General features: G+C 35.3%; 1 protein-coding gene across 29 annotated transcripts in view; it reads right to left on the bottom strand.

Annotated features, from left to right (window-relative positions):
- Positions 1 to 986: 986 nt before the first annotated feature.
- The window catches only part of NEDD1 (NEDD1 gamma-tubulin ring complex targeting factor), a 46231-nt gene continuing 21874 nt past the window's right edge, over positions 987 to 25343 (bottom strand). For 7 of the 29 annotated variants that reach the window (XM_008516611.2, XM_008516615.2, XM_070600516.1 and 4 more), the window contains 11 exons: positions 21508 to 21737; positions 19904 to 20105; positions 19318 to 19513; positions 18432 to 18476; positions 16000 to 16128; positions 13752 to 13799; positions 12621 to 12823; positions 11741 to 11894; positions 10680 to 10836; positions 3162 to 3228; positions 987 to 2705 (listed from right to left, as the gene is read on the bottom strand). In XM_008516611.2, the coding sequence (XP_008514833.1) occupies positions 2601 to 2705; positions 3162 to 3228; positions 10680 to 10836; positions 11741 to 11894; positions 12621 to 12823; positions 13752 to 13799; positions 16000 to 16128; positions 18432 to 18476; positions 19318 to 19513; positions 19904 to 20105; positions 21508 to 21737 (1536 nt within the window). In that variant the 3' untranslated portion in view covers positions 987 to 2600. Of the gene's footprint in view, positions 2706 to 3161; positions 3229 to 10679; positions 10837 to 11740; positions 11895 to 12620; positions 12824 to 13751; positions 13800 to 15999; positions 16129 to 18431; positions 18477 to 19215; positions 19514 to 19903; positions 20106 to 21507; positions 21738 to 25343 lie in introns of all 29 variants that reach the window. The other 22 variants (XM_008516613.2, XM_070600518.1, XM_070600522.1 and 19 more) reach the window with 5 other exon arrangements.

Here is a 25343-nt window from a genome sequence, read left to right as displayed (position 1 = left end):
CTGACAATTTATTTAATGTAATTATTGATGTTGTTATTTAAAGCCACCATCTTACTGTTTCCTATTTGTCCCATCTATGCTTTGTTCAACTTTCTTCTTTTACTTCCTTTTTTTGGATTGAATATTTTTAATGACTACATTTTATCATCTTCATTAGTTGTAACAGTTTTTCTTTTTGCGGTTGCTTTAGGGTTTACAGTACACATTCTTATCAGGGACGATACTCAGGTAATGTTGTACTGCCCCGCAGTTAGTGTACGCACCTTAGAGGAGCATACTTTCATGTCCCGCCTCCCATCCTTGGTAATACTGTTGTCAGACATTTCACTTTACCTATGATAATCACGCAATACCTTGTTATTATTTTTGCTTTAAATAGTCAATTATCCTTTAAAGATAATTTAAAATAAGAAAAAAGTCTTACATTTGTTCACGCCATTTTTGGTTCTGTTCATTCCTTTGCATAGAAGCAGATTTCTATCTGGTACCATTTTCCTTCTGACTAAAGGCATCCTTTGACATTTCCTGTAGGGCAAGTCTGCTTATGACGAATTCTTACAGCCTTTTCAGGTCTGAAAAAGTTTTTATTTCATTTTTGTTCTTGATATCTTTGCTGGGTATATATAACTCTAAGTTGAGTTTCTTTCTGTCAGTACTTTAAAGATGTTGCTCCACTGTCCCTGACATTCCTATCTTTGTTCCTGTGTCTTTTGACCTTAGCTGCTTTAAGAACTTTCCTTTGTCACCGGTTTTAAGGAGCTGGATGATGATGTGCTTTGGTGTAGTTATCTTGTTCTTGGGGTTCACTGAGTGTCTTGGGTCTCCCTTGCTTCCCTTTCTCAGGGATCACTGTCCTGTGCTGCCTAATGTCTAATATTTGAAAACTGTTTCATATCTTTCGTGTATTTTCAAAATTTCAGATGGGTAAATCCAATCTCTAGTATTCCATCTTGGCCAGAGGCAGAAGTTCAATTTCAGGTTTCCCATTTTCATCATATAAAAATTTTATTTTTTGAACTTATTTACTTTTAAATTCCATGACAAAAATGTTTTGTCTATACACATGAAGATACTAAAATTGTTTTATTTATCTCACTTCTTTTAATACACGTTAAGTGCATGTATAGAAAAAGGCAATAGGAAAATAATAATGGATCTAAATACAGCATGTAGGCAAACACACTTATATGTCTTCTAAACCTGTTCGATAATGATATATAAGGAAACTTGTTACAAGTCATAATGCTTTTATAATTTGTCAGGAGAAAGATCACATTAGCACCCCTTTATGCTTCAGTACAAATATATTCTGGGAAAAGGTAATATTTCTGTTTTTATTTCTTAAAAGTAATTATTAGTATGTTTACACTTAATATAGCCTTAAAATTTTCCATCGCTTTGGAAAACCATAAAGTTAGTAAGCTAGCTAGATTTCTTTTTCATTTTAGTAAATATTTTCATCTCAGAAGTCAAAATGGGGCAGGAGTGCGGTATACAAGGTATAGTTAACTCTTTGGAAGAAGAGACTACAAGAAGGTAAACACGCCAGTAGCCCTCCTCGTCTTACACCACTGAAGCTGCAGATCACACAAGCAGATGTACACATCCACCTGTTGTCAGAGGTATAAATTCTTTTGACAATTAACCTTCCTAAATTTTATGGTAAGGTCAATAAAAATAATACACACAGCACACAAAGAATTACAGAAAGTTAATGATACAGGCCACAAAACAAAATAATCCACACTTCTCATCTGGGAAAAAACAAGGTAATAATACTGTAGTAGTATCTAATATGAAATTTTCACTGATTATAAGTTAATCATGTTGACTGAAACTTTACTGTATAATTTTGTATTTATTAATTCATGAAATAATCATGAGAAATTCAGCTCTGCTTAAGTCTTATAAACTTTTAAAAGTTATCATAGGTAAAGTGAAGTTAACTAAAAAAAAATCAACCAGGAGTAGAGATTTGTCAGAAGTATTATACAGTAACATAAACACAATAGGTATAATGTAATCTGTGCAATTCAAAATTCCAAAAATTGTCTTATCAAATGTACAAGTAATAAATAATAGTCATACTTGACTTCATCAAGCTAACAAAATAATTACCAACCAACCTTGTATTTTATTAGTCAACTGCTTAGAAATACCAATTGCCATTTGAAAATTACTTTCATAAAAATAGAAGGCATATCAAACTCTTTAATCCTCAAACATCCAAAAAAATTTGGAAGACAAATGTCAATCAAAAATATATCTGTTAAAAAAGGAAATTAAAAAACATACATAACCTTTTTTTGCACAGTTTTCTACTCTTATGAAAAAGGGCACTTAGTGTATAGCTAAAGCTTTCAGAAAATAAAGATCCTGTTGGTTTCCTACTTGATGACATTATACAGTTTTTAATATAAAAATATAAATATTTTTTGACAGTCAGAGAAGATGAAATAGTGGTTGGTATAAAATTCCATCACGCTTTTACTTGAAAAAAAATTTTTTCCCAGAGGCCATGAAAACAATACTGATTTCACGTAGTTCTGTGTTGCCAGAAACTTCTCGAATTACAAAACATTAAGGTATTCACTGAAATTTCAAAAGTGGGCCCGTAGCCTTTTGTTTTCTTCTCGTAGTCTTTCAATTTCAGCCACTAAACCTTCATTCACTGAGTATCTCTCCAACAAAGAGTGCATTTCATTCTAGAAAGAGGAAAAAATGCTTTTAAAATTATTGGTATTTTACATTTATTTGGCAAGCTGTTTTACACACTTTCAGCTATCATTTCTCTCATGTTCAATTAACTTAGCTGAATCATATTTCTTGTACTTAACCACCCAAACGACTTCATTAATATAAATGAAAGATCACTGGTGAAATTTATATATTTGAAAGGCTTACATCTGCACATTTGGGAAGCTTTTTGATTACTTACTAAAAAACAAAATGAAAAACAAACCTGTGAAAAAATAGCCTTAACTATCATAGGTTAAAAAGAACAATGACTAGTTAAAATCTATTTTACTTAGTAAATTTCTAAAACTCCCTGTTTATTTATTTAGCAAATAGATATAACTAAGTAAAAATATATTGTCCTTGAATGGATTTTTCAGATCCACAACTCCTCACTCATTTAAAACAAAATTTGTCATACATACCAATTGCATATGAAACTGTTTAATCATCTCCACTTGCAAATTCACAATGTCCCTATGGCATGCTTCTCTAGGGAAGAATATAAAATACTTGTTAGAATTATAACAGTTTTACCACTTCTAGATCATTCAAGAAACTGGCTAAACTTTGGTTTCAAATTATTGTATGTTAATAATTATTATTACAATAATAAAAATACCAATGCACCTAGCATTTATTTACTACATGCTAGGCACTGTTTCTTGTACTTTAAATGTAAGAACTTATTTAATCTTCACAACTAGATACAATTATTACCTCTGTTTTACCAATGAAGCAAATAATCCATAGACCAGTTATAACTTATCCAAAGTCATAGAACCAGCAAATGGTGGAGCCAGGATATAAACCAAAGCTGTCTGCCTCCAGAACTCTCACTACACTACATTCCTGAATATAGAAATTATCAAGGAAAGACATGTTTATACTACAATGAAATTCAGATAATTCACTAGGTTACAATGCTTTAACTATTATCAATATTTTTGCTATTAAAAAAATACTTCCAATAGAATGGAAAAGGGCTATTTGGGTGGTTATTACAGAGGTTACTCAATAAAATACAATTAATTCGTGACTAGAAAAGAATACATGAAAATTATGAAGTATAACAATAAAAGAAACATTCAGTCACCCATCACACAATTTATGAGCTGGAACACTAACTAGCAAGATCATAGAAGCTTCCTGTGTGCTCCTGCCTGATTCCATTGCTTAACTCTTGGGAGAAGACCAAGAAAGAAGTAACTATTCTGCTGAATTTTGTTTAAGCAAACAAATGCTGAAAAAAAAAAAAAATACATTTGTATACAGTGACATCAGCATCATGGCAGAGTGAGTCCTCCCTGTAAACTTTCCCCTCAAAGATACAACAAAAAGGACATTCACATTCCAACAGAGGACATCCACACAACACAAAAGATGTCTGAGAGACCCACGCAGCCATACCTCAGAAGGTGGAGGTGCTGGAGCCCCCACCCCTGCCCTAAGGAATTGGAACAAGGTATGAGAATGCATCTCTTCCTCCCTGAAGGACAGCAACCTAGGGACTGCGCGTGGCCTCCGGGAGGAAAGCAGGGAGGGAGTGGTGGCCCTCTGCAGACCACCACAGATCTCCAAGGTCCCTCACAGCCTGGGGGAAAGCCCCTACAGATGTGACTAGCTTTCACAGAGGTGTCTTCATCAAGCCAACACCCCAGGAGAGCAGACAGCAAGGGCAGAGCAAGAAGCCCCCAAGATTATGCAGGAGAAAGAAAGTGCTCCTCCCCACGCGCGGCGCCCCAGACCAGCACCTGGAGCTGTCCTGTGGATTACAGCGTGCTTGGAATATGCAGCTCTTGACCCCCACCCAGTAGTGACAGGTGGAAGCGTTGATCACGATAATGATATGAAGAAATGGAAAGATACTCCAGGCACACGCATTGGAAGAATAAACAGTTAAAATGTCCATACTACCTAGAGCAATCTACAGGTTCAATGCAATCCCAATAACATTCTTCACAGAAACAGAACAAAGAATCCTAAAATTCATATGGAGGCAACGAAAGAGCCCGAATAGCTAAAGCAATCCTGTGGAAAAACAATAAAGCTGGAGGCATCACAATCCCTGACTTCAAAATGTACTACAAAGCTATAGTAATAAAACCAGCATGGTACTGGTACAAAAACAGGCACACAGATCAATGGAACAGAATTGAAAGCCCAGAAATAAACCACACATCTATGGGCAGCTAATCTTCGACAAAGGAGCTAAGAATATACAATGGAGAAAAGATAGTCTCTTCAATAATAGTGTTTGGAAAACTGGACAGCCACAGGCAAAAGAAGGAAAGCAGACCATCATCTTATGCCATACATAAAAATAAACTGAAAATGGATCAAAGATTTGAAGGTAAGAACTGAAACCATAAAACTTCTGGAAGAAAATATAGGTAGCACACTCTTTGACACCGATCTTAAAAGGATCTTTTCAAATACCATGTCTTCTTGGACAAAGGAAACAAGAGAAAAAATAAACAAGTGGGACTTCATCAGACTAAAGAGCTTCTGCAAGGCAAAGGAAACCAAGATCAGAACAAAAAGACAATCCACCAAATTCTGAGATAATATTTGAAAATCATATATCCAACAAGGGGTTAATTTCCTTAATATATAATGAACTCACAACTGAACAACAAAAAAACAAACAACTCAATCAAAAAATGGGCAGAGGATATGAACAGACATTTTTCCAAAGAAGATATACAGATGGCCAACAGGCATATGAAACGATGTTCAAATCAACAATCCTAAGAGACTTACACACCCCTATGTTCACTGCAGCATTATCCACAATAACCAAGATGTGGAAGCAACCCAAGTGCCCGACTGATGACTGGATAGAGAAGATGTGGTGTGTGTGTGTGTATATATATATATATATATATATACATGATAGAATACTATTTAGTCACAAAAAAAAGACAAAATCATCCCATTCACAACATAGATGGACCTGGAGGGTATTATGTTAAGCAAAATAAGCCAGACAAAGAAAAACACTGTATCATTTCACTCATATGTGGAATATAAACAAACACACAAAGAGAACAGTTGAGCGGTTACCAGGAGAAGGGGGCTGGGGGTGGGCACAGGGACTGAAGGGGAGCACTTCTACGGTGACGGACAAGAAATAATGGACAACTGAAACTTCAGAATGTTGTAAACTATTATGAATTCAATTTAAAAAAACACATTTGTATAACACGGAATCTGTACTCAATATATTTTTGCTGTACTTGCTTTTGAGCATTATAAAAAGGGGACCACACCCTATGTAGTTTTGAGTAGTGTACATTTAAAAAATAATCAAATATCATGTTTTCAAGATTCATGTTCTATATATCTGTAACACACTGACTTATACTGGTGTATACGATTTCCTGTCAGTTAACATCTGGATTGTTTTAAAGTTTTTATTATAACAATGTTTTTATAAGCAATCATGGATATATCTCCCAACCTATATGTGCCAATTTCTGTAGATGCTGAGTTATAGGTATGATCCAGACGTATACTTCTTTAGTTTTACAAAACAATACAAAGTGTTTTCCGAAGTGGTAGTATCAATAGACATGCTCATCATCAGTATAACAGAGTTCCTCTTGCTCTATATCCACACCAAGACTTGGTGTTGCCAGACTTCGTACAGTATTTTCTCATCGAACGGGTGTGAAATGGCACTGCACTACATTTTCAATTCTCTGATTAATCACAGGGTTGAGCATCTTTCCTTATGTTCATATACCATTCCTCTTCTGTGAAATATCTTTCAGTGTCTTTTAACTATTTTTCTATTGAATGTCTTTTTTTCTTATTTATCTATGAGTTCTTTACATAACCTAATCCTTTGCTGGTTATTCAAGTACTGCAGACTTTTTTCCCCTTTACATCGTTAATGGTGTCTTGTGATGAACAGATCTTATTAGTATTCTCAAATTTACTAACCGAAAAATGCGGTCAAATTTACCAATCTATTTTTATAGATAGTGTATCCTCCTATTTTTTAATAACTTCCCTACTCGGAAGTCATATATAAATTCTCTTACGATGCCTAAACTTTTTCCCTTTACATTTAAACTCTGACTTTTTTAATAGCATGGAATAGGGATCCATACTTTTCCTCTCGTACATCACATTTCCATATATGCATAGGTTTCTTTCTGGTCTATTTGATTGCTTTGGGCAATTTGTCCACCCCATGCTAATGCTACACTATTTTAATTATAGCTTAATAATTAAGCTTATCCATCTGACAAACAAGTCCCCTTCAACCTATTCTTCCATAAAGTCTCTTGGTTATTCCCAGATCATTTCTTCTTTCATATACATTTTGGAATTATCCCATCATCTTCTTCCCAAAAACCCAGTTGGGATTTGATTGGAATTGCATTCAATCTATAGACCAATTTAGAGGAACTGACATCTTCATAACATCTTTCCATTTATTTAAGTGTTAATGCTTTCTAATAAATTTTTTTAATGTTTTTCTATAAAGATCTTTTACCATCTTTGGTTACATTTACTCCTAAGGAACCTCATTTTTTCCATTGCAAATATAAGGGTCTATTAAAAAAATTTTCTCTTCTGCTTTCAGTTATGACAGAAGCTGTATTAAAGTTGAAGGAATCAGAGAACCACTAAGGTAGCCAGGATCTGAGGGGCCGAGGTCTTGCAAAGAAGGGAAATCTATGAGGTAAGCCCCACGTTTACCTCTGCTTTTCCCTCTGGGGGATGTGCTGATTCCACAGTGTGAGAAAAGAGGCTGAGCTGAAAACACAGCGCTAGAACTTGAGAGTCTCACTGGGTCGGGGAGTCTTAGAGTTTGGGACCGCCAAGGCAGCCAAGGCTGCCAGGTCCAAGATCCTGAAAACGGGGAAGCTGCAGAAAAGTAAATCTGAAATTGCAATTTCCCCTCGAGACATCTGTTGGCTCCTAAGCAATGCTCACACAGGGCTAGATGACAGGAAACCAAAAATAAAGTAGCAGCTAAAGAGTAGAGACAGATTTCGGCAGCCTTGAGATGCTGGGGAAATGGAGGTTAAATTTCAGGACCCACCAAGGCAAAAAGGCCTGGTGAATACTCCAGACATTCAGCTGAGATCCTAGAAGGGCACAGACAAAACCTTAGGAATAAAGGCAAACCAGAAATAAACTGGCCCTAAGAAGACCTGAAACCCAGCAAGTACAGGATCAAAGTGATCTACCTGTCAGAAGAAACTTAGGTCTTCTTGAAAGATAACAGGAATAGACCCACAGACTTCCACTTAAGATGTAATCTCTCCAACCCTAACGAGAACGAGCCAGAGAATCTATAAAAGCACACACTTTTAAATTCAACTTTGAGATTGCAAAGAAACCTAAACTAACTAAAATCCAGAAAATGATGAGTCCTCCTAGGAGAAGAGAGCCCCATGACTGCTTTCATCCCTGACAGAGCAGTGGGGGAAGAAAGCTGCCATGGATAGGGTTAAGAACTACTTGAAATTTTTACAGATTTTTAAAGGCCAAGTGAAGACTAGAACAACAGTTTAGAATCCCAAAGAGTCCCAGTCACAAAGAAATCTCCGTTCACCCACCAACTTTGCCCCACAGGCCTTCATTCATTGCTTATGTAAAAGTTCAGAGGCAGAACAGGAGGGCTGAGAGAAACCCCATCCCACTCCCACTCCCCACCCCCACTCCCCAAGGCACAGATGCACAGAGCCTGGTGAAGACTCAGGGCAGGGGAGGAGAACTGAGAGTAAGCCCTCCGAAGCACTTCAGGCCCCCGTGGAGAAGGCAGCCGCCAGAGCTGAGGGAGAACAGCTCATGGCCCCTCAACACCCTCTTCTGTCCGTCCACTGTAAGGCGCAGCTGTGCAAGACCTGAGGTCAGGGCAGGTGGATTTACAGAGATCTTCTGAGCCATTCTGAGTCCTCACTGAGTCCCAAGAAGAGACTGCCTATTGTTGACAGAGGGGCGGAAGAGCTCAGAGAGACCTCTGCAGGCCCCCTGTACCCCAACTCCCCAGGTACAGGCATGCAAGGCAGCTGAAAGCTGAGGCAGGGCAGCGATATCTTTCTAACTCTGCCCCAGCAGAAGAACGGCTCCCTTTCTGTGTTTCCAACATTGCTTTATCCACATATTATAGTCAGTTGTATCCAGACAATTCTGCTATTTTGTCATATATATGTATTCCTGAAAACCTTGTTTTCTTTAAAACTGTGCATTGAAATTAACAGAATCAGATTTTTAAAATATGGTATATACATAATGGAGTATTATTCAGCCTTAAAAAAGAAGGAAATCTTGCAATAAGTGACAACATGGATAAACCTGGAGGACACAAGGCTAAGTAAAATAAGCCAGTCACAGAAGAACAAATACTACGTGATTCCACTTACGTGAGATATCTAAAACAGTCAAACTCATGGAAGCAAAGAACAGAATTACGGGTGTCAGGGGTTGGGGAGAAGGGAAAACGGAATTGTTAATCAACGAGTATAAAATTTCAGTTATACAAAAAGAACACGTTGGAGAGATCTGCTGTACAACATTGTACTTATAGTTAAGAATACTGTATTGTACAATTAAAAGTCTATTAAAAGGGTAGATCTCACGTTAAGCGTTCTTATCACAATAAAACCAATAAAAAGAAAGTTAAGAGAAAAGAAAATAACAGGACTTAAAGAAAAAAGATTGTGACACTTAAAATTTATGCAACTCTGTAACCAAGGCACTAACAAAAACAAATTCTAATAAAAATACCGGCATAGTTTAAATATTAAATAATAAAAGTCTTTACCTTAAAAAAAGTGACTCATTTGATAAAAGGGGAAAGAAGATAGAAGGAAGGATTGGGGGTGTCAAGCATGGAGGCAAGGATAAAATGTGCAAAGATGGGGAATAATCACAAAATTAGTACTTCCTAACACAAGGCAGACAGCCAAACCAAGTTAAGAGGAAGGGAAAAGGAAGAGATGGACACTGTTTTGGCTGCTGTTACATGAAGCAACAAAATCTCCTCATCACATTGTCATCATTCCCCTATTTACCAATCACAAGTGAATTAATCCACATTAAAGAAACACACACCATGGCAGGACACTGTACCAATCCCAATTAAATCATAAGGCCTTTGCGGACAGATCATTCCTTTTTGCACCCTTACTATCTAGTACATATACTAGGCACAGCGCAAATGCCAAAACGATGATTTTTCCTTAAAAATTTATTTGTTAACCCTTAAAAATATATATATTGAAGCATTTTTAACATTAAAAAGAAACATGCACCAACAAAAACTGTGTTTCTTCTCCAACATTCTTGTTCACAATAATCCAAATCTGAGCTAGAATACTAAGTAAATATAGATCAGAAAGGGAAAAAAAAGATTCTAACAATTGAAAATAGCTTCCAAAGTATATTGAGATAAGTAAAAGGAAGCAGCATTCTCACACTGTTCAAAATCCAAAGGATGAGAAGCCAAGGGTAGATCTGGGCAAGAATATTTTTAAATTAAGTATTACATTATGATGTATTCTATCTGAAAGTAATCAGAACTCCTTTAAAAAATATTTTTCTTTACTACATTACTGCACATAGCATACTTATCTATAATATAAGATCTATAAATACTGTATATAAGAATCCCACTTGAGCTTACCAGAATCTGTCCAAATTTTGATGATTACAAAATTCACAATGGCAGCCTGCCTGCTAGACTGTCCTGCCAAGTTATCTAATAATTGCCCTCGGCAAATGTGCCTTTTCCTGGCTGATATTCAATAAATTCAGTACATCAAGATCAACAAAACTCATAATGTTTTCTATGGTTTTATGGACACCAGAATCTAGGCAAAAGCAGTAAACCACCAACACTACTTACAGTTCTAGTTTTACATCTAATAAAAAAAAAACAGTAAAATTCTAGGTAGAAAGAGGAATTTCACAATGACTACCTAAAGTCATCCAATGTTTCCTGTATCATGTTCTGAATAAAACGGATTTGAACAGATGTCAATGGTGCATTTGGCCGATTATTTCCAATAGTATCAGCTATTTTTTCTGATAGTGAACTGGCAACTCCAGCACTGACAGAGGATGCTATCTTTGGATCTAAAATAAAAAATGAGGAAAATATTAATAGTCAACTTGGACTAAGAGACATCAAACATTTCTAAATAAGATTTGGCATGAGAAAACTTGAAAAACTGGTAAAGAACAGTGTTCCTGTGACATTTAGAAAAATTCAGTCTGGAATACAAATCTTAGAAACTTTCTATGACATAATTTCTAATAGTCATCTATCTATATATATAAACTGCCAACTGTCTAATGTAATAACATACGACAGAGGGATTAATCTTGAAGAATCTCCAAACCATTTCCTCTTATAAAAGATGAATGTGACAAGCTGCACCACAAACTAGATAAACCAAGACTATTAAAAACAAACAGAAGGAGTACAGCAGTAAAGTAGTGCTACAGGCAAAGCCCCAGAGTTTAAGCTAACACAATATATCCATGGAAAACCTAAAGTCAACTACAGATGTCTATAAAAAGAGTTGCTTCTATACAAAGAGTTGCTTTGAATGGTAGACAACAGAGCTGAACCTAATACTAACATCCCTTTAAATGTGATCAAGTTTTTAGGGTGGGTTGCATGAACTCTATGGTTAGGACTTCAATGAAAAAAAAAGAGATAATCTCAAGTAGTTAATGACCCATTTTCAAAGGGTCCTACATTATATTCCTATCTGTACCATATTAGATCAAGACACTTACAAATTAGACTGAAAATGAAATTCACACCAAAAGAATATCAAATCAACATGGTTGAATTTAACCATTCATACACATTTTATTGTCTTTCAGTAAGAGAGTTACACTAGAGAAGTGTCATAAATTTTAAACTCCTTGAACTTTTTCAGTCCATGATCACCCTATTTATCCTTTTCAAGTTAATAGTGGGAGTTTTCAACTTAACACTTTCAAACATCAGGAAGTGTTATGTACTCACTTGGAGTTGAGGATCCATTGACCGGGGCTTCATGTATTAACTGGGCTTCAATTTCTTTCTCCGGCTTTTCAAATTTCTCAGGACTTCTCGTTTGATTAGATGATGGAGAGGTATTCAGATTTCCAGTTTCAGCACCAGAGATCAACTGTGCAAACTTCACATTTTAAATAAACAATTAATATATAAATTCTGGTTTTATCCATATTGTCCATATAATTTACACTTGCTTTTCTCTTTTGTCCCAGTAGGTAGGGTCAGGGAACAAAAGAATAGGAAGGGACATAGAAGGAGAAAAAGAAATTGCTAGGACTAGTCCCAAAATAAATCAAATTTACTAATCAAAAACAACTTCAATGATAACAAGATGAGGAAAAGCTGATTTACTAAGCATCTGGTGCTGAATATCATTTAAAATGGCAATCACAAGCAAAAAAACCACTTCTACATTGGATACTATACTATAGCTGAAGTAATGATGATGAATTACATTCTTAGCACCATCAGTTTGCTCTAAGGCTTAGGGTAGATGACTTGACCACCAAATTGGTGCTTTCTGTTGCAATAGAAACACATTTTAAAAGAATTCAGGTATAAAATATTCTTACAAAGTTAAATCAAGTATCTTGTCTTAGAAAAAGACAGTATAAGTTTACATCTGCTATTACTTCCAAAATATCCAAAGAAAGATTTCAAAAGTACCCTTTAGTTTTTAACATGTGACATAAAGATTTAAGAAGATTTTTCTACCTAGTAAGTGCCCAGAACTGTCAATAATTAGGACACACCCACTGGCAGCTGCCGGCTCTCCAGTGATGAGCTCCCTTATTCTTGCTAGTGATAAACACACACAGTGAGTTCAGTATCATTTTCAGGCAGGTACCTGTTTGAAGGAGTCCTTAGGTTCCTGTTTACCCAGATAGATTTTCTTAGATTCAGCTGTCAGATCATGATTTTCATTTTCTTCTTTCCCTGGAGAGCCCAAAAAGACATTCAGAGGACTAGAATGCAGTATTGCAGCACTGGAAGCTACTGGATTTTTTCTTGGAGGAAACACTGAGTTCAACTGTGGTAAAAAGTCAAGGCCTGAAAAAGAAGAGAAAAAACAGCATTTGCATATGATGTTCCCCAATCTTGCATATTTAAGAAAAGAACATAACACGACAGACAGGTCAATACGGTAGAAAGACATGTGATTTGGATTTAGAAGATAGGTTCATTTGTCAGCTCTACCCCTTACTTGATGTGTATTTTTGGGCAAAAGTCATAAAGCTCTGTGACTGTTTCCTGATCTATGAATGTGAATGATATCTATCTCCCTGAGTGGTGAGAGTTAAAAGAGATATTGTATATGAAAATATTTTGAAAACTGCAAAACACAATGAACATTTCAGTCGATATTAGTTTTTGGTAACTGAAGACTGTTAATGTGGTAGACCTGCAGTAGATCTTGGCAGGCAGCCTCTAAGATGGCTCCTAAGCGTCCCTGCCTTCTGGCATGGATCCACGCACTCGTGTAATCTGGCCTTCGACTGTGGGATGGACCTAGTGGTGACTTGATTCTAACAAAGAGAATATAGCAAGAGCGGTGGGCTTTCACTTCCAAGATAAGGTTACAAACACTGTGGCTTCCATCTGAGTGCCCTCTCTCACTCTCTTGCTCACCAGCTCTGAGGGAAGCCAGCTGCCATGTCGTCCACTGCCCTGTAGGGGCCCACACGGGAAGGAACTGGTGTCTTTGGCCAATGGCCACATGAATGAGCTTGGAAGCAGATCCTTGCCCAGTCAAGCCCTGAGATGACTGCAGCCCTCTTGACACCCTGATTAAAGCATCAAGAGAGACCTGAAGCCAGACACACCCAGCTACGTCATGATTGGATTCTTAAGCCACAATTGTGAGATGATAAACGTTTGTTCTTTTAAGCTTCAAAATGTTGGGGTAATTTGTTACACAGCAATAAATAACACAACACCACTTTTAATTTTCATAAAAATATTTCTCAATAGTTCTTACCATCTCCTTTGCCTACGGACTCATCACCTCCCTTGTTAACTACAGCATCTATAACAAAATTAGAAAAACAAATTTTAGAAATAGTGAAAAAGAAGCCATAGCAACTTAAGTTTCCTATTAAACTCCTAAAGAGTACAGAGACTAACGATTTTAAGAAGGAAAATCTCTAGGGAAGTTAAAGCTAGTACTCATATAAACTTCCTTTTTATTTTTTTAGCTTCATACATAGATGCAAATACAAAAAGAATTCTATGGCATAGAGTCACTTAACGACACAGAAAAGTACACTAGAAAAAGCACTGGAGTAGGCTGCAGAGATCTGTAATCCAGTTCCGCCTATACCACTTAAAAGCTTTGTGACCTTGGACAAGACTTTACTACAATTAAGCTTCAGTTTCTGCATCTATATAATGGGGAGTATGCCCTGACCATTTCACAAGATTGTTTTGAGGAACAACTGAAATAATGTAAACATATTTTGCAAGCAATACCATGTTATAAAAAACATAAGGTTTTATTAATATTTATTTCAATGGTAGAATACATATGAGAATATTTCAGTACTGTAATATTATTCATTTACCAATTAACGACCAAAAATTGTTTGACTCCCTTTTAACAGATTAATAGAAAAATGGGCAAAGGTCAAAAAAATTCACCAGAAATTCAAACGGCCAACAAATTACCATACATTATTATCATATTAGTAGGACTATCATTCACCCATCCATACATCCATCTGTCCATCTCTCTGCATGTGTATACACATCTAGCCAGTGCACAGCACCACACATTTTTAGAAGTTATTAGTTTTCTCTTAACAAAAACAGACATATTCTTGTTTAAAAGATGAAGAAATTGAGGCACAAAAGGTTAAGCCTTTTATCTAAGTAGAGTTGCATCCTTGAGATTAAAACACAAATCTCTTGACTATGAAAACCAATACTATATTTAGCATTCATGTTTCTTCCTTATCAATAACATGAAACTCTAATAAATGAAGGGCATATGGTTCAAATTCTAATCCTACTTTTAAAAATAGCAAAAGTAATTAAAGAAGAATTTCTATCCTTTATTCATTTCTCCTAAAAACAATTAAAGAAGATTTCATTTATAACTCAAACACTTCCAAAAAGCCCCTTCCTACACCATTCAGTCCACAAGTTACTCCAGGCTTCTCCTAAGCCAAGCTCCCCAACTGGGTACCAACCTCCAAAACCTTTCTCAATCCAGCCCAAGCCACTTTTCCCTCCTTTGCTCACATCTTTCCTCTACTTACTCTTTAACTATGTAGCCTGACCTCTCTTCATCCTGAATGAAAGGAATCCTTCCTCTTTCATTAGGTTGAAGACTGGGGAATCTGACCAAGCAATTTTAGCAGTGATTTTCAGGATGGGGTAAAGGCAGAAGACACTCAATAATTCTGTACTGTCACCTAATAATTCTGTACCTAATAATTCTGTACCATTCACCTTCTCTGAAAATTTTCTTAGTAAACTGGCCAAAAAGTATGAATATTTAAGTCTGCCAAAATATCCTCTAGAAATTTACCATATTGTTGACAATACTGCTATGAACAGTGAGACTAGCCCATTAAGGAAAACGGCACGAACAATAGTACCAAAAAGCACAGCCAAACCCCACACCTAGTTCATACAGTGTGAAGAACAATGAGATATAATGTTTCCAGTTATTAAGCTGGCCAAGTTTGGGTTTTTCTTCTTTTTAATGGCAACAATCTACTAGCAAAGCAGAGAATGTGTGTGAGTGTATGGTACTTCCACATATAATTAGTGTAAAAGATGAGGCAATCTATCACCTAGCCATGTTTCTCCAAGAAAACACTTAATAAATACCAATTAAATACTAATAATCAAAGAAACAAATTTTTTTAAGTTAGGAAGATATTTTTTTGCCTTTCAAAATCATACAAGAATTTTGGAAGATCTATTTACAAGTAGATAGAAGTAAAAGACTGCCTATGGAGGCAAAACTTCTGTGGAAATTAAAATGCTAACTTGAGAGCTATTTGCAGAGTTCCCATGTGAAAATTACCAGCACATATTTTGGAATGATAACATTTGAAATATCAGGGCAAAGGAAAAGATACCACCCCGGGGATTGACAAAATTAAGCAAACTGTCATGAATAGAGTTAGACTGAAGATATTACCCATATCTTTTAGCCATAATAAAAATGTAATGACTACCAGCAAGAGAACATGATCCTCTGATCTGAACAGACTTACCATCTCTGATAGGTGAGAACATGTCACCTAAACTACTTTTTCCAGTATCATCAAAGCTAGAGAAATCCTGATTTTTTCCACTGTCTGTTTCCTTAGTTAAAATATCTGTATTTATGCTTCGAGGCAAACCTGATAGGAATTAGATATAAAAATAAGTGTTACTACATCTAAATAAATTTATCAGAAGCTAGGTTCCAAAAATTAATGCATTACCCACATTATTGGTAATATTAACACTGCAAGCATGAGGACAAGAAAGCAGAATACAACAATAGCTTAGTTAACATTTGCATGGAATGAAGGGCTCCTCAAAAGCCAATTAACTTATTTATCCATATAACACCACCAGCCATTTTGATGGAACTTTTCTAAAATAACTTATTTTGCCTCCGTCTTAAACAAAGTATACTGACCACAACTTATTTTTGTTACTGACTGACTCACTCTTATGATCACCTACAAACGATTTTTTAAAAGCCTGTAAGGTGTATCACACAATGCCTAACATATAGCAGCATCAAGTAATGCCAGTTCCTTTTCTCAGCTTGCAGTGAATGGACATCTCTTTTTCCCCTTCTGTTTTTTCTTCACTAACAGTGGGAGCTTAACATTGCTCTCAGCATTATCAACCTCAAATGACTTCACTAACCTCATGAAAGTTTACTAAGAGGAAGGAAAACGGAATACCAAACTCATAAAGAATAGGAAAGTAGATATCCTAAGGAGGCAGGCAGCAGTTTATTCTCAGTCAGAGTGGAGGCATGCCTTTAGGCCAGGGACTTTGTCAGATGAACTCTGCAGGCTCAGTAGCTTCTTGCTCATTTTTGGGTTAAAGACTGAGTTCTAGAGATTCAAGAGCTTTGATGAAAGTCTGGCAATTCAATCGGTAGCATGTTACAGCACTACATTTTAAAAAGTGTTTTGTCATTTATTTCCAAAATAAAAACTGAAAAGCCTGGGAAAAAAACAAAGAACAGCCAGTATATCCAAAAATGTCCAAGCCTGGCTAATGAAATAAATTTTTCTGATAACACCTGATAGAAAGTTAAAATAGAACCAAACATTTGTATATCACCATCATGGAAGGGTGTTTACACTAAGACTAAGAGTTAAACTGTTTTATAGAAGAAATTTCCTCTCTTTTTACCAGGTCCCTAACCTGTCTGAATGCATAACTTTAGCCTCTGGAACTTTAGGAAACAGAAATTTGATATCATTTAAAATACTGCTAAAGCCTTAATTTTTTACTTCTTAAATAAATGTTTCCTACTGAAAATAAGTGCTAGCAACAAGTCTGCAGAGGCTCTTTTCAATAACTAAATCAGGACGCCTTCAGTAGAAGAAACATGAATTTTTTTTCAAACTTTAGACTTATTTTACATGAAGCTTAAAATAATAGTAATAGTGATAATCATAATCATGATGACAATATTAGCAATAGCATAATTTACAAAGTGCCTACAACGTGCCAGGCACTTTCGATACATTTTCCCTGATTTTCACAGTAATGCTAAACGTTAAGTATTATAAATGGAAGAGAAAAATGAGATTCAGAGTGGTTAAGAAAACTGCCCAATGTCACCCTAATAGGAAGTGAAAGCCCTGAGACTTAAGTCTAACGTACTCTCAATGTTTCAGAGGCGGGGAAGGTACATGTGCACGCACACGTGCATGTGTGTATGTGTGTGTGTGTATGGAGAGAGAGAAAATGATGAAGCAAATGTGGCAAAAATGGGGAATTTATAAATTTTACAAAATTTATAAAATGGTGAACCTGCTAAAGGGTATTAGAACTCAGGAGTTCTTTGTACAACTATTGAAACTTTTTTATAAGTTTGCAATTATTTCAAAATAAAATAAACAAAATGTCTAACTCTTTGTGGGTGCACAGTAAACATTCATTTTGCCAGAAACTTTGCTCATCAGCCAAAAGTTATCATTAATCAGTGACCCTGAACACCCAAGTCTTCCATTTTCTAATTAATGCTGTCATCGTTATGCATGAGCTTCCTTGATAAAGACTAAATGAATAACAGGGAGGCTTCAAAAAATTTACAGTAAATGACAGAATCTTTCTTTCATTTAATTTTTGAAAGTTATGAATAAAATTAATACCATGAAAATAAAATAATTTTTTAAAATAATGACAATTTCATAATACAGTTAATTCAACACCTTGGCAAACATTACTTAAAGTTATATTTCAAAAAGAATTTCTTCTTTTAAATAGAGAGTAACACTATTTGTTTCCAGGAGTTCTGAAGAACCTAATTACTTTTCTACATAGTATGTAATGATTTTTCTGTAAGGATGATGTAGATATTCACAGAAAATTTACAGTGAATATACTTATTATTTTTAAAAAACTATTTCACACTATCAAGTCTAACAAATTACTTTTCCTTCTACTTGGAAATAGTAAACTCACTCACTGAGAAGGCACCAAAACACATTTTTGTCCAAGTCAAGTACTTGTCCTGAAAATTAAAAAAGACATGGATACATCCATTTCTAATGAGACTATTTTGGAAATATCTACATATACCATGTAGACTTTTAAAAATATGTCGCAAGTTGACAGTATAGCATAATTTCTTAAAATAAAAACAAAAAGGTTTTCAGGAATTTAAGGAATATGATCCTTATTGTCGCAAACAATATTTTCTACAATAAGTATGAGGAAGCTTATCATATATACCTTCACAAAGTCTAAATGAATTCTTTAAGAGTAGTTTCATCAACATGATTATCAGAGCAGAAGAAATTATTTAAAAACTGCAATATTTTCATTTATGTTTATTTCATTATTTTATTTTAACAAACAACCAATATTCTGCTTAATATGTGCCAGGCACTATCCAGCACTTAAAACTCATCACTTGACTCGCTTTCCATTCTGAATTGTGAAATAAAAGAAGTCATTAATAGTTTTCTTTTTTTTTAACTCAGAGATGGAATCATAATAGCACCATCAAAGTTTCACATTCTCTACTGATTAATCGGAAGACACAATGGAAAGTCATCCAGTCTGTAGTGGCATTAAGGATGAACAATTTCTAAATTGGCATTATCCCATTTTTAAGATAATCAGTATTTCTTACAACAGAACTTTAGCTAAACAGAATAAGTGAAATATCTTTCATTTACTTAAAAAAATTTATAGCTAAAGTTAGAATTTTCGCTTCTTCAATTTTCACTATCTACTAATAATTTTACCTAAATACTCAAATGAATTTGAGTTCTGGACACTAGAAGAAAGTGCTAATGATAAGTACTTGGAAGGGGAAACTCCGAATACTATATACAAGCAACGTTTACCTGCTTTGTCTTGAACAGCAACTGTTCCTTTCCCCACAACGGTTGTCATGGGCTGTGGCAGAACCGTGGCAATGGAAGGGGTGCTCACTTCTCTGACAATTCCGGAATTCGGAACTCCTCCACTAGCGGCGTTCACATTAACGCTTCGTTTGCTCACAGCTGTGGGCTTAGTTGAACAGCCTTTATTTAAACTTGACTGAAATGTAATGGAATATTTAAAAGCTCAGGTTTCTAATGCTCCATACTATACATTAATATTTTATAAATTCCCTGTTAGGTTAAAAAAATATATATTTTTTCCCTTACAAATCTTAAGCTTGCTAGTGGATCTGAGAGTTTCCCTCTGAACCAAAAAAGTCTTTTAAAACATGTTTGAAGAGAGAGAAATATAAGAATTAAGTGTGAAAAAAAATGGTTTTAAAATTAAGTATCAAATGGCTTTGTATTAAAATTTTTTAAATGCTTTCATATAAAAATGATTAGAAAGCAAAACTACACTGTGTGATTGACAACATATGATATCCACATTCTGAGCTAGATTTATTTAATAAAACAAAAAATGCCGAAAAGAAAGAAAATACCCTACCTTAGAAAGAGGAGTGGAGTACTGAAATGCTATACACTGCACAGATGTCTTGTGAGCACTGATGGTTTTAACGGGTGATTTCAACGTCCTTAAATCATACTGATATATTTTCCCACGGGAAGATCCAATCGCCAATGTGGCTCCATCGGGCATGAAATCTACTGCAGTGAGAGGAGCATCAGCCACTAAAGTTTTCACCAGCCTGAGGAACAGAGGACATGTGAGTGTACGAGGTATATACGCTTATATGACATATAAATAACTGCTTAATTACTTAGAATTTGGTAAAGTTACTTAGAATTTGGTAAAGTTACTTAGAATACACATCCCAAATACTTGTTTAAAGCAGAAATTTAGAATTAGACTTGGAGACATTTCCAATACAACAGCATGTTAGGAACTGCTGAACCCTCCATCCTATTTTTCTATTCATTTCCAATAGATTCATTCTACATCTTCTAGAAGCAGCACCTATTTCTTTGGGTAATTATCACTTTGGCAGTGAATGTGACAGAATTCCTGGGCGTTACGCCATAGGCAAGAGCTCTAGCCTCAGGTTAAGGGGATCCTAAGCATCCCCTTGTCATTGACTGGCCTGCACAGGCCTCAAGAGGACTACGACCTTTCACAGGGAGCAGCTGCTACTTTGTTCCTAGCTATGGATCTCTGGACCAAAAAGCTAACAGAATCCATGTGGCTTGATCCTCAGGAAGCTAATACAGAAAAATGGATACCAGTCTGCTGAAGCTGAGCTCTTTGCTGGAGTGTCTGGTATAAGAGAGGAATGGTTTATAACTCTTAGGGTTCTCAGGAAATTAGTTCAAAAAGAAAAGAGTAAAACAGAAAAAAAAAAAAACAGAGTGAAATAACTAAGAGTAAACTGTTAACAAGGGCTGACAGTAAGTCCTTCCCTGGTGGTGATATTACCATTTTCTTCCACGTGATCTTTAGATACTGTTAGGTGTCTTGAATACACCTGCAGCACCCTCAGAGCTTTTTTCCCTTTATTCTTTTAGATAACCAAGCACATCTCTAACTCTAAGAAGGACAAGAAGGTACAATGGACTCAGATACTTAGAAGATTTTGTACTCTTTAGCTCTAGATCAGTGGTTCTCAACGGTGGCAAACTTGCTTATTCTGGGATGCTACTGGCAGTGGATAGAGGCCAGGGATGCTGCTGAACATCCTACAACGCCCAGGACAACCAAGAATTAACCAGCGCAGATGTTAATAGTTTAGAAACCCTGCCCTAGATAATGAATTAACTTTAAAGCAAATTAATCATATTGCTTTAAAAATATACAAATTTAGTTGTATTTTGAAAAAGAATAATACGCATGTGTGCTAAAATAAAGATGTGAAATCATTAACATGCTATCCCTCAACATTCACCACCCAGAAGTACTCTGAAGAATACTCAAGCTTTGTCTATTTTTTTCTGCAGGGGAAGAAAAAGAGAAAATTCTATCTTACTAGATTATCAAGTACACAAACTTTAGATCTTCTCAACGTTAATGAGAGGTCTATATAAATCACAAACATATCTGCTAATGAGATGATAATCATTTGTTACTATATTAAGAAATGAGCACGTCTCACTTACTTCTTACTTGAAGTGTCATAGAGAATGATTCTTTTATCCAAGCCTATAGTTACAAACAGCAGTTCATTGACAGGAGAAAAACAGATGCCTGAAGCTGGAGCTTTATGTGTACTGCCAAAGTTATGGTACGGACTCTGACCATTCACATCCCAGAGAGTAACTACTCCGTTATCCAAAACACTGCCCAGTAGCGATTTCTTAAACAAGGAGTACTTTAAGTGCCGAACAGACTACAAAAATAAGAATAAATCTTATGTAATTGTAAGCATTCATAAGAACATTTTACATAAACTATATAAATAACGGCCAACTCCACTAATCACAAAGGATTTAGGACTTCTCTGGTTTATAGAGTAACAGGTTTCAATCATGACAACCATAAAATCATTTAGTGGACTATAAGATGACCCCAAGACATAACCAATGTACTAGTAATTGAATATTTGTCATGATTTTATTATCGTGGAGTACAGTTACCTCAATCTCCTCTTTTTCAAAGGAAGAATACAATACATTGAGATTAACTACATGAATTCATCAGGGTTAGAACATCCACCATAAATAAAACGCCCAGTCACAACAAAATCACAAATAAGAATAAAGGAAAACTGGCAGGGAATAAGCAATATTTCATATTTGTTTTCTGTATGTATTTTAGATATTTGGATATATTTATTTAAACTAAGCATCTGACATGCTGGCAATTCAACACTTGAAGCATAATAAAAAATTAACTAATCCACAAAGGGGGAATTGACAACTCTCTAGACTGGGGATGAACCATATCCATTGTTTCAAAAGCATCAGCCTGAGGGCAATGCTGGCCTTTCTCTAAACACTGGTCCGTGGAGGCAGTGGAGACATTCTCTCTTTCTAGTTTCTGCTGGACCAGAATAAACAAAGATCCACTTTGAGTAAACAGGTCTTGGATTAAAACTGAATGAATTTCATCTACTGTTACTAAAATGCTGCTTTCAAACTTGTACTGATATTATCATTTACTGTGCTGAAAATTAAGTGTTTTACATTTAAGCTAATTTTTCTCTGTGCAGAAACAGCAATGTAAGCATAGAAATTAATATTAAGTAGAATCCACAAGAGAGGGAAACTGGCTGTAAGACACCTTCGAACAGTTAAGTTACAGTGCCAAGTCAAGCAACGAATCAGGTTCTAGGAGGCAGATAGCAGCTATACATACAGGTCCCAGCTAAGACCGGCACAGAACAAAAGTCTAATGTGAGAGCTTCTTATTTTTCTATCTAGTTTAACCTATCACACTCCAAAAGGATTTGATACCAAAGCTTTTACATGTTAGAAACCCATTTTCTACTTACTTCTAAGATGTTTTAAAAGAACATATATCAGCCTTCAACAGCAAAAAATATTTAGGAATAACACAAAACAAATTGAGTCTAAGGAAACAAAAGGAGTATTTGTTATTCAGACACCTAAGGTAAGATAATTACTACAGTCATCCATTAAATTTGGCTCCTCATTTTCATTTGGCTAAAGTACAAACCAAAAATGTTCGATAATATTTTCCATTTTTGCTGAGGAAAAGTATATCCATCTGAATAGACAAATCTTTCCTCTGATCTATACTCAAGGAAAAGTAAACTACATGAACCTTGACCATATAAAAGACATAGAGATCCTTAGTGAATTAATGTTTATAGAGTCATACATCAACCTATCAAAACATAACCAAAACATTAATTTTTAAAAGGTTTCTGCAGTACTTTAAGAGTTATGATCCTTCATATAATCTAAATAATTATATTAAATTAAATGTACAAGAACTTTAAAAAATTAACACCATTAAAATCATAGACCTTGTGCATTCTCAAAATTTGTAAAGTTCAATCTCTTAGTTAAAATCATACACCTTGTGCATTCTCAAAGTTTGTAAAGTTCAACCTCTTAGCCACAGTAGGAATTTGCTAAAACATCCTTAAAATATGGTCACCCAGAATCTGCTTGAATGTGGTGAGAACAAGGAGCTTACTACTTTACATAACAGAACTTTACCAATAGATAAACATATTTCTTGGTTAAGTCAAAACCTAAATTCCATATATTGCTTCAAATTCTGTGGACCTATATGGGAAGCCATTAAGAAAAGAAAAAAAAAAGTGGCTAAAAATCATAAATCTTCCTCTCAGATAAACCTGGATTTAAGTAGAGCTCAGCCAAACTCCGTATGACTTGGGTAAATTATTTAAATTTTCCAAGCCTCAGTGTTCCCATCTACAAAATATAAAATATTCTTGTTTGCCTGTCAAGGTTATTTTGAGGATTAAATAGCATTTCTGCACAGAGCCAGGGACACAGTAGCTGTTGCCACTATTTTCACAGGTTTCTGACTCTTACTCATTGTTGTTTATGTACCCATTCAACCTCTTTTGCACGTAGTGTCTTAAAAGACCCTTAGGTAGCCACACTGATTGCTTTAAATGCCTCCTCTCTCTGATAACAGACCTTCATTCCTGAACTTTCCACATCTATTAAATCATCATCTCTTTAGAATGTCATGAAGAGAGTATCCAATGATCCTGGATAAATGAAGTATTAATTTACTGAGGTCTATTTAAAATAAGTATCCATTCATTTTAGTATCAGCAGTACTTAGTAAGCCCCTATCTTGTTCCAGATTCAAGTTATTTCTAAGAAAAAAAATCTTCAGAAGCTGATAAAAGAAACCCCAGCATTTTAAGAAGCAATGCTATTTTGTTCTTACATTATATTACGTAGGAATGCGTGCACTTGTGCAGGAGGGAGGTTGTTTCCAAATATGAAAAATCTGTCACTCACTATAGGTGAGGGGTTGGCAAACTTTTTCTTAAAGGGTCAGAGAATATTTTACGCTGTTGTACTGCAAAAGCAGTTACAGGCAATACATAAATGAATGAGCATGCCTCTGTTACAATAAAACTTTATTTAAAAAAATAATGGCCAGCCCACGGGTCATAGTGTGCTGACTTCTGCTATCAATATTTGGAAATTAAAAAAAAAAATCACAAAAAAGAAAAGAAAAACTATCCATAATGGCACCACCTGGAGAAAAACTGGTTAACATTTTGGGGGATATCCTTTAAGTATTTTTATATTTGTATATGTTTGTGTGCATTCAGTAAAGTATCAACAGAAAACTTGGGATCATACTTTATTAATATAAAGTTAGCCATGTCATTAATATTTTCTACTACATGATTTTAATAGCTGGATAATAATGAATGTATGAGTATATCAATTTATCTAAATAACTAATGTTGGACATTTAGATTATTTCCAATTTCCCAGTACCCTGACTACTATCATTTTTAAAAATTGCTAATTTATAAAAGAATTTGTATTTCATTGTTGTTCACGCTTTAAAGGTTCTTGGTTGAAAAATGCTAAGTGACCATTTGTCTTCCTTCTTTTGTGGATTGTCCATTAATCTACTTTGCTTATTTTCTATTGGGCTATTAAGATTTTTTAAATAGTAATTTGGAATGGATCTTAATATAATAAGGACATTAAAGCTTGCTCTCATAGGTATAAATATTTATCCCATTTTCCTTTCAATTTTGTTGATTGTTTTCAGGTCTTCCTTTTTGTCAGATTTTAAATTTTTATGTACTTGAATTTATCAAACTTGTCCCCACGACTAAGACTTTGTTCTCATGCTTAGAAAAGCCTCCCCTTTGCAGAGATAAGAATGTACATTCAGGGGCTGGCCCCGTGGCCGAGTGGTTAAGTTCGCGCGCTCCGCTGCAGGTGTTTCGTCGGTTCGAATCCTGGGCGCGGACATGGCACTGCTCATCAAACCACGCTGAGGCAGCGTCCCACATGCC

Source organism: Equus przewalskii, chromosome 29 (assembly GCF_037783145.1).
Source record: "Equus przewalskii isolate Varuska chromosome 29, EquPr2, whole genome shotgun sequence".
NCBI classification, from domain to species: Eukaryota; Metazoa; Chordata; class Mammalia; order Perissodactyla; family Equidae; genus Equus; species Equus przewalskii.
This window is presented reverse-complemented; position numbering and strand designations above follow the sequence as displayed.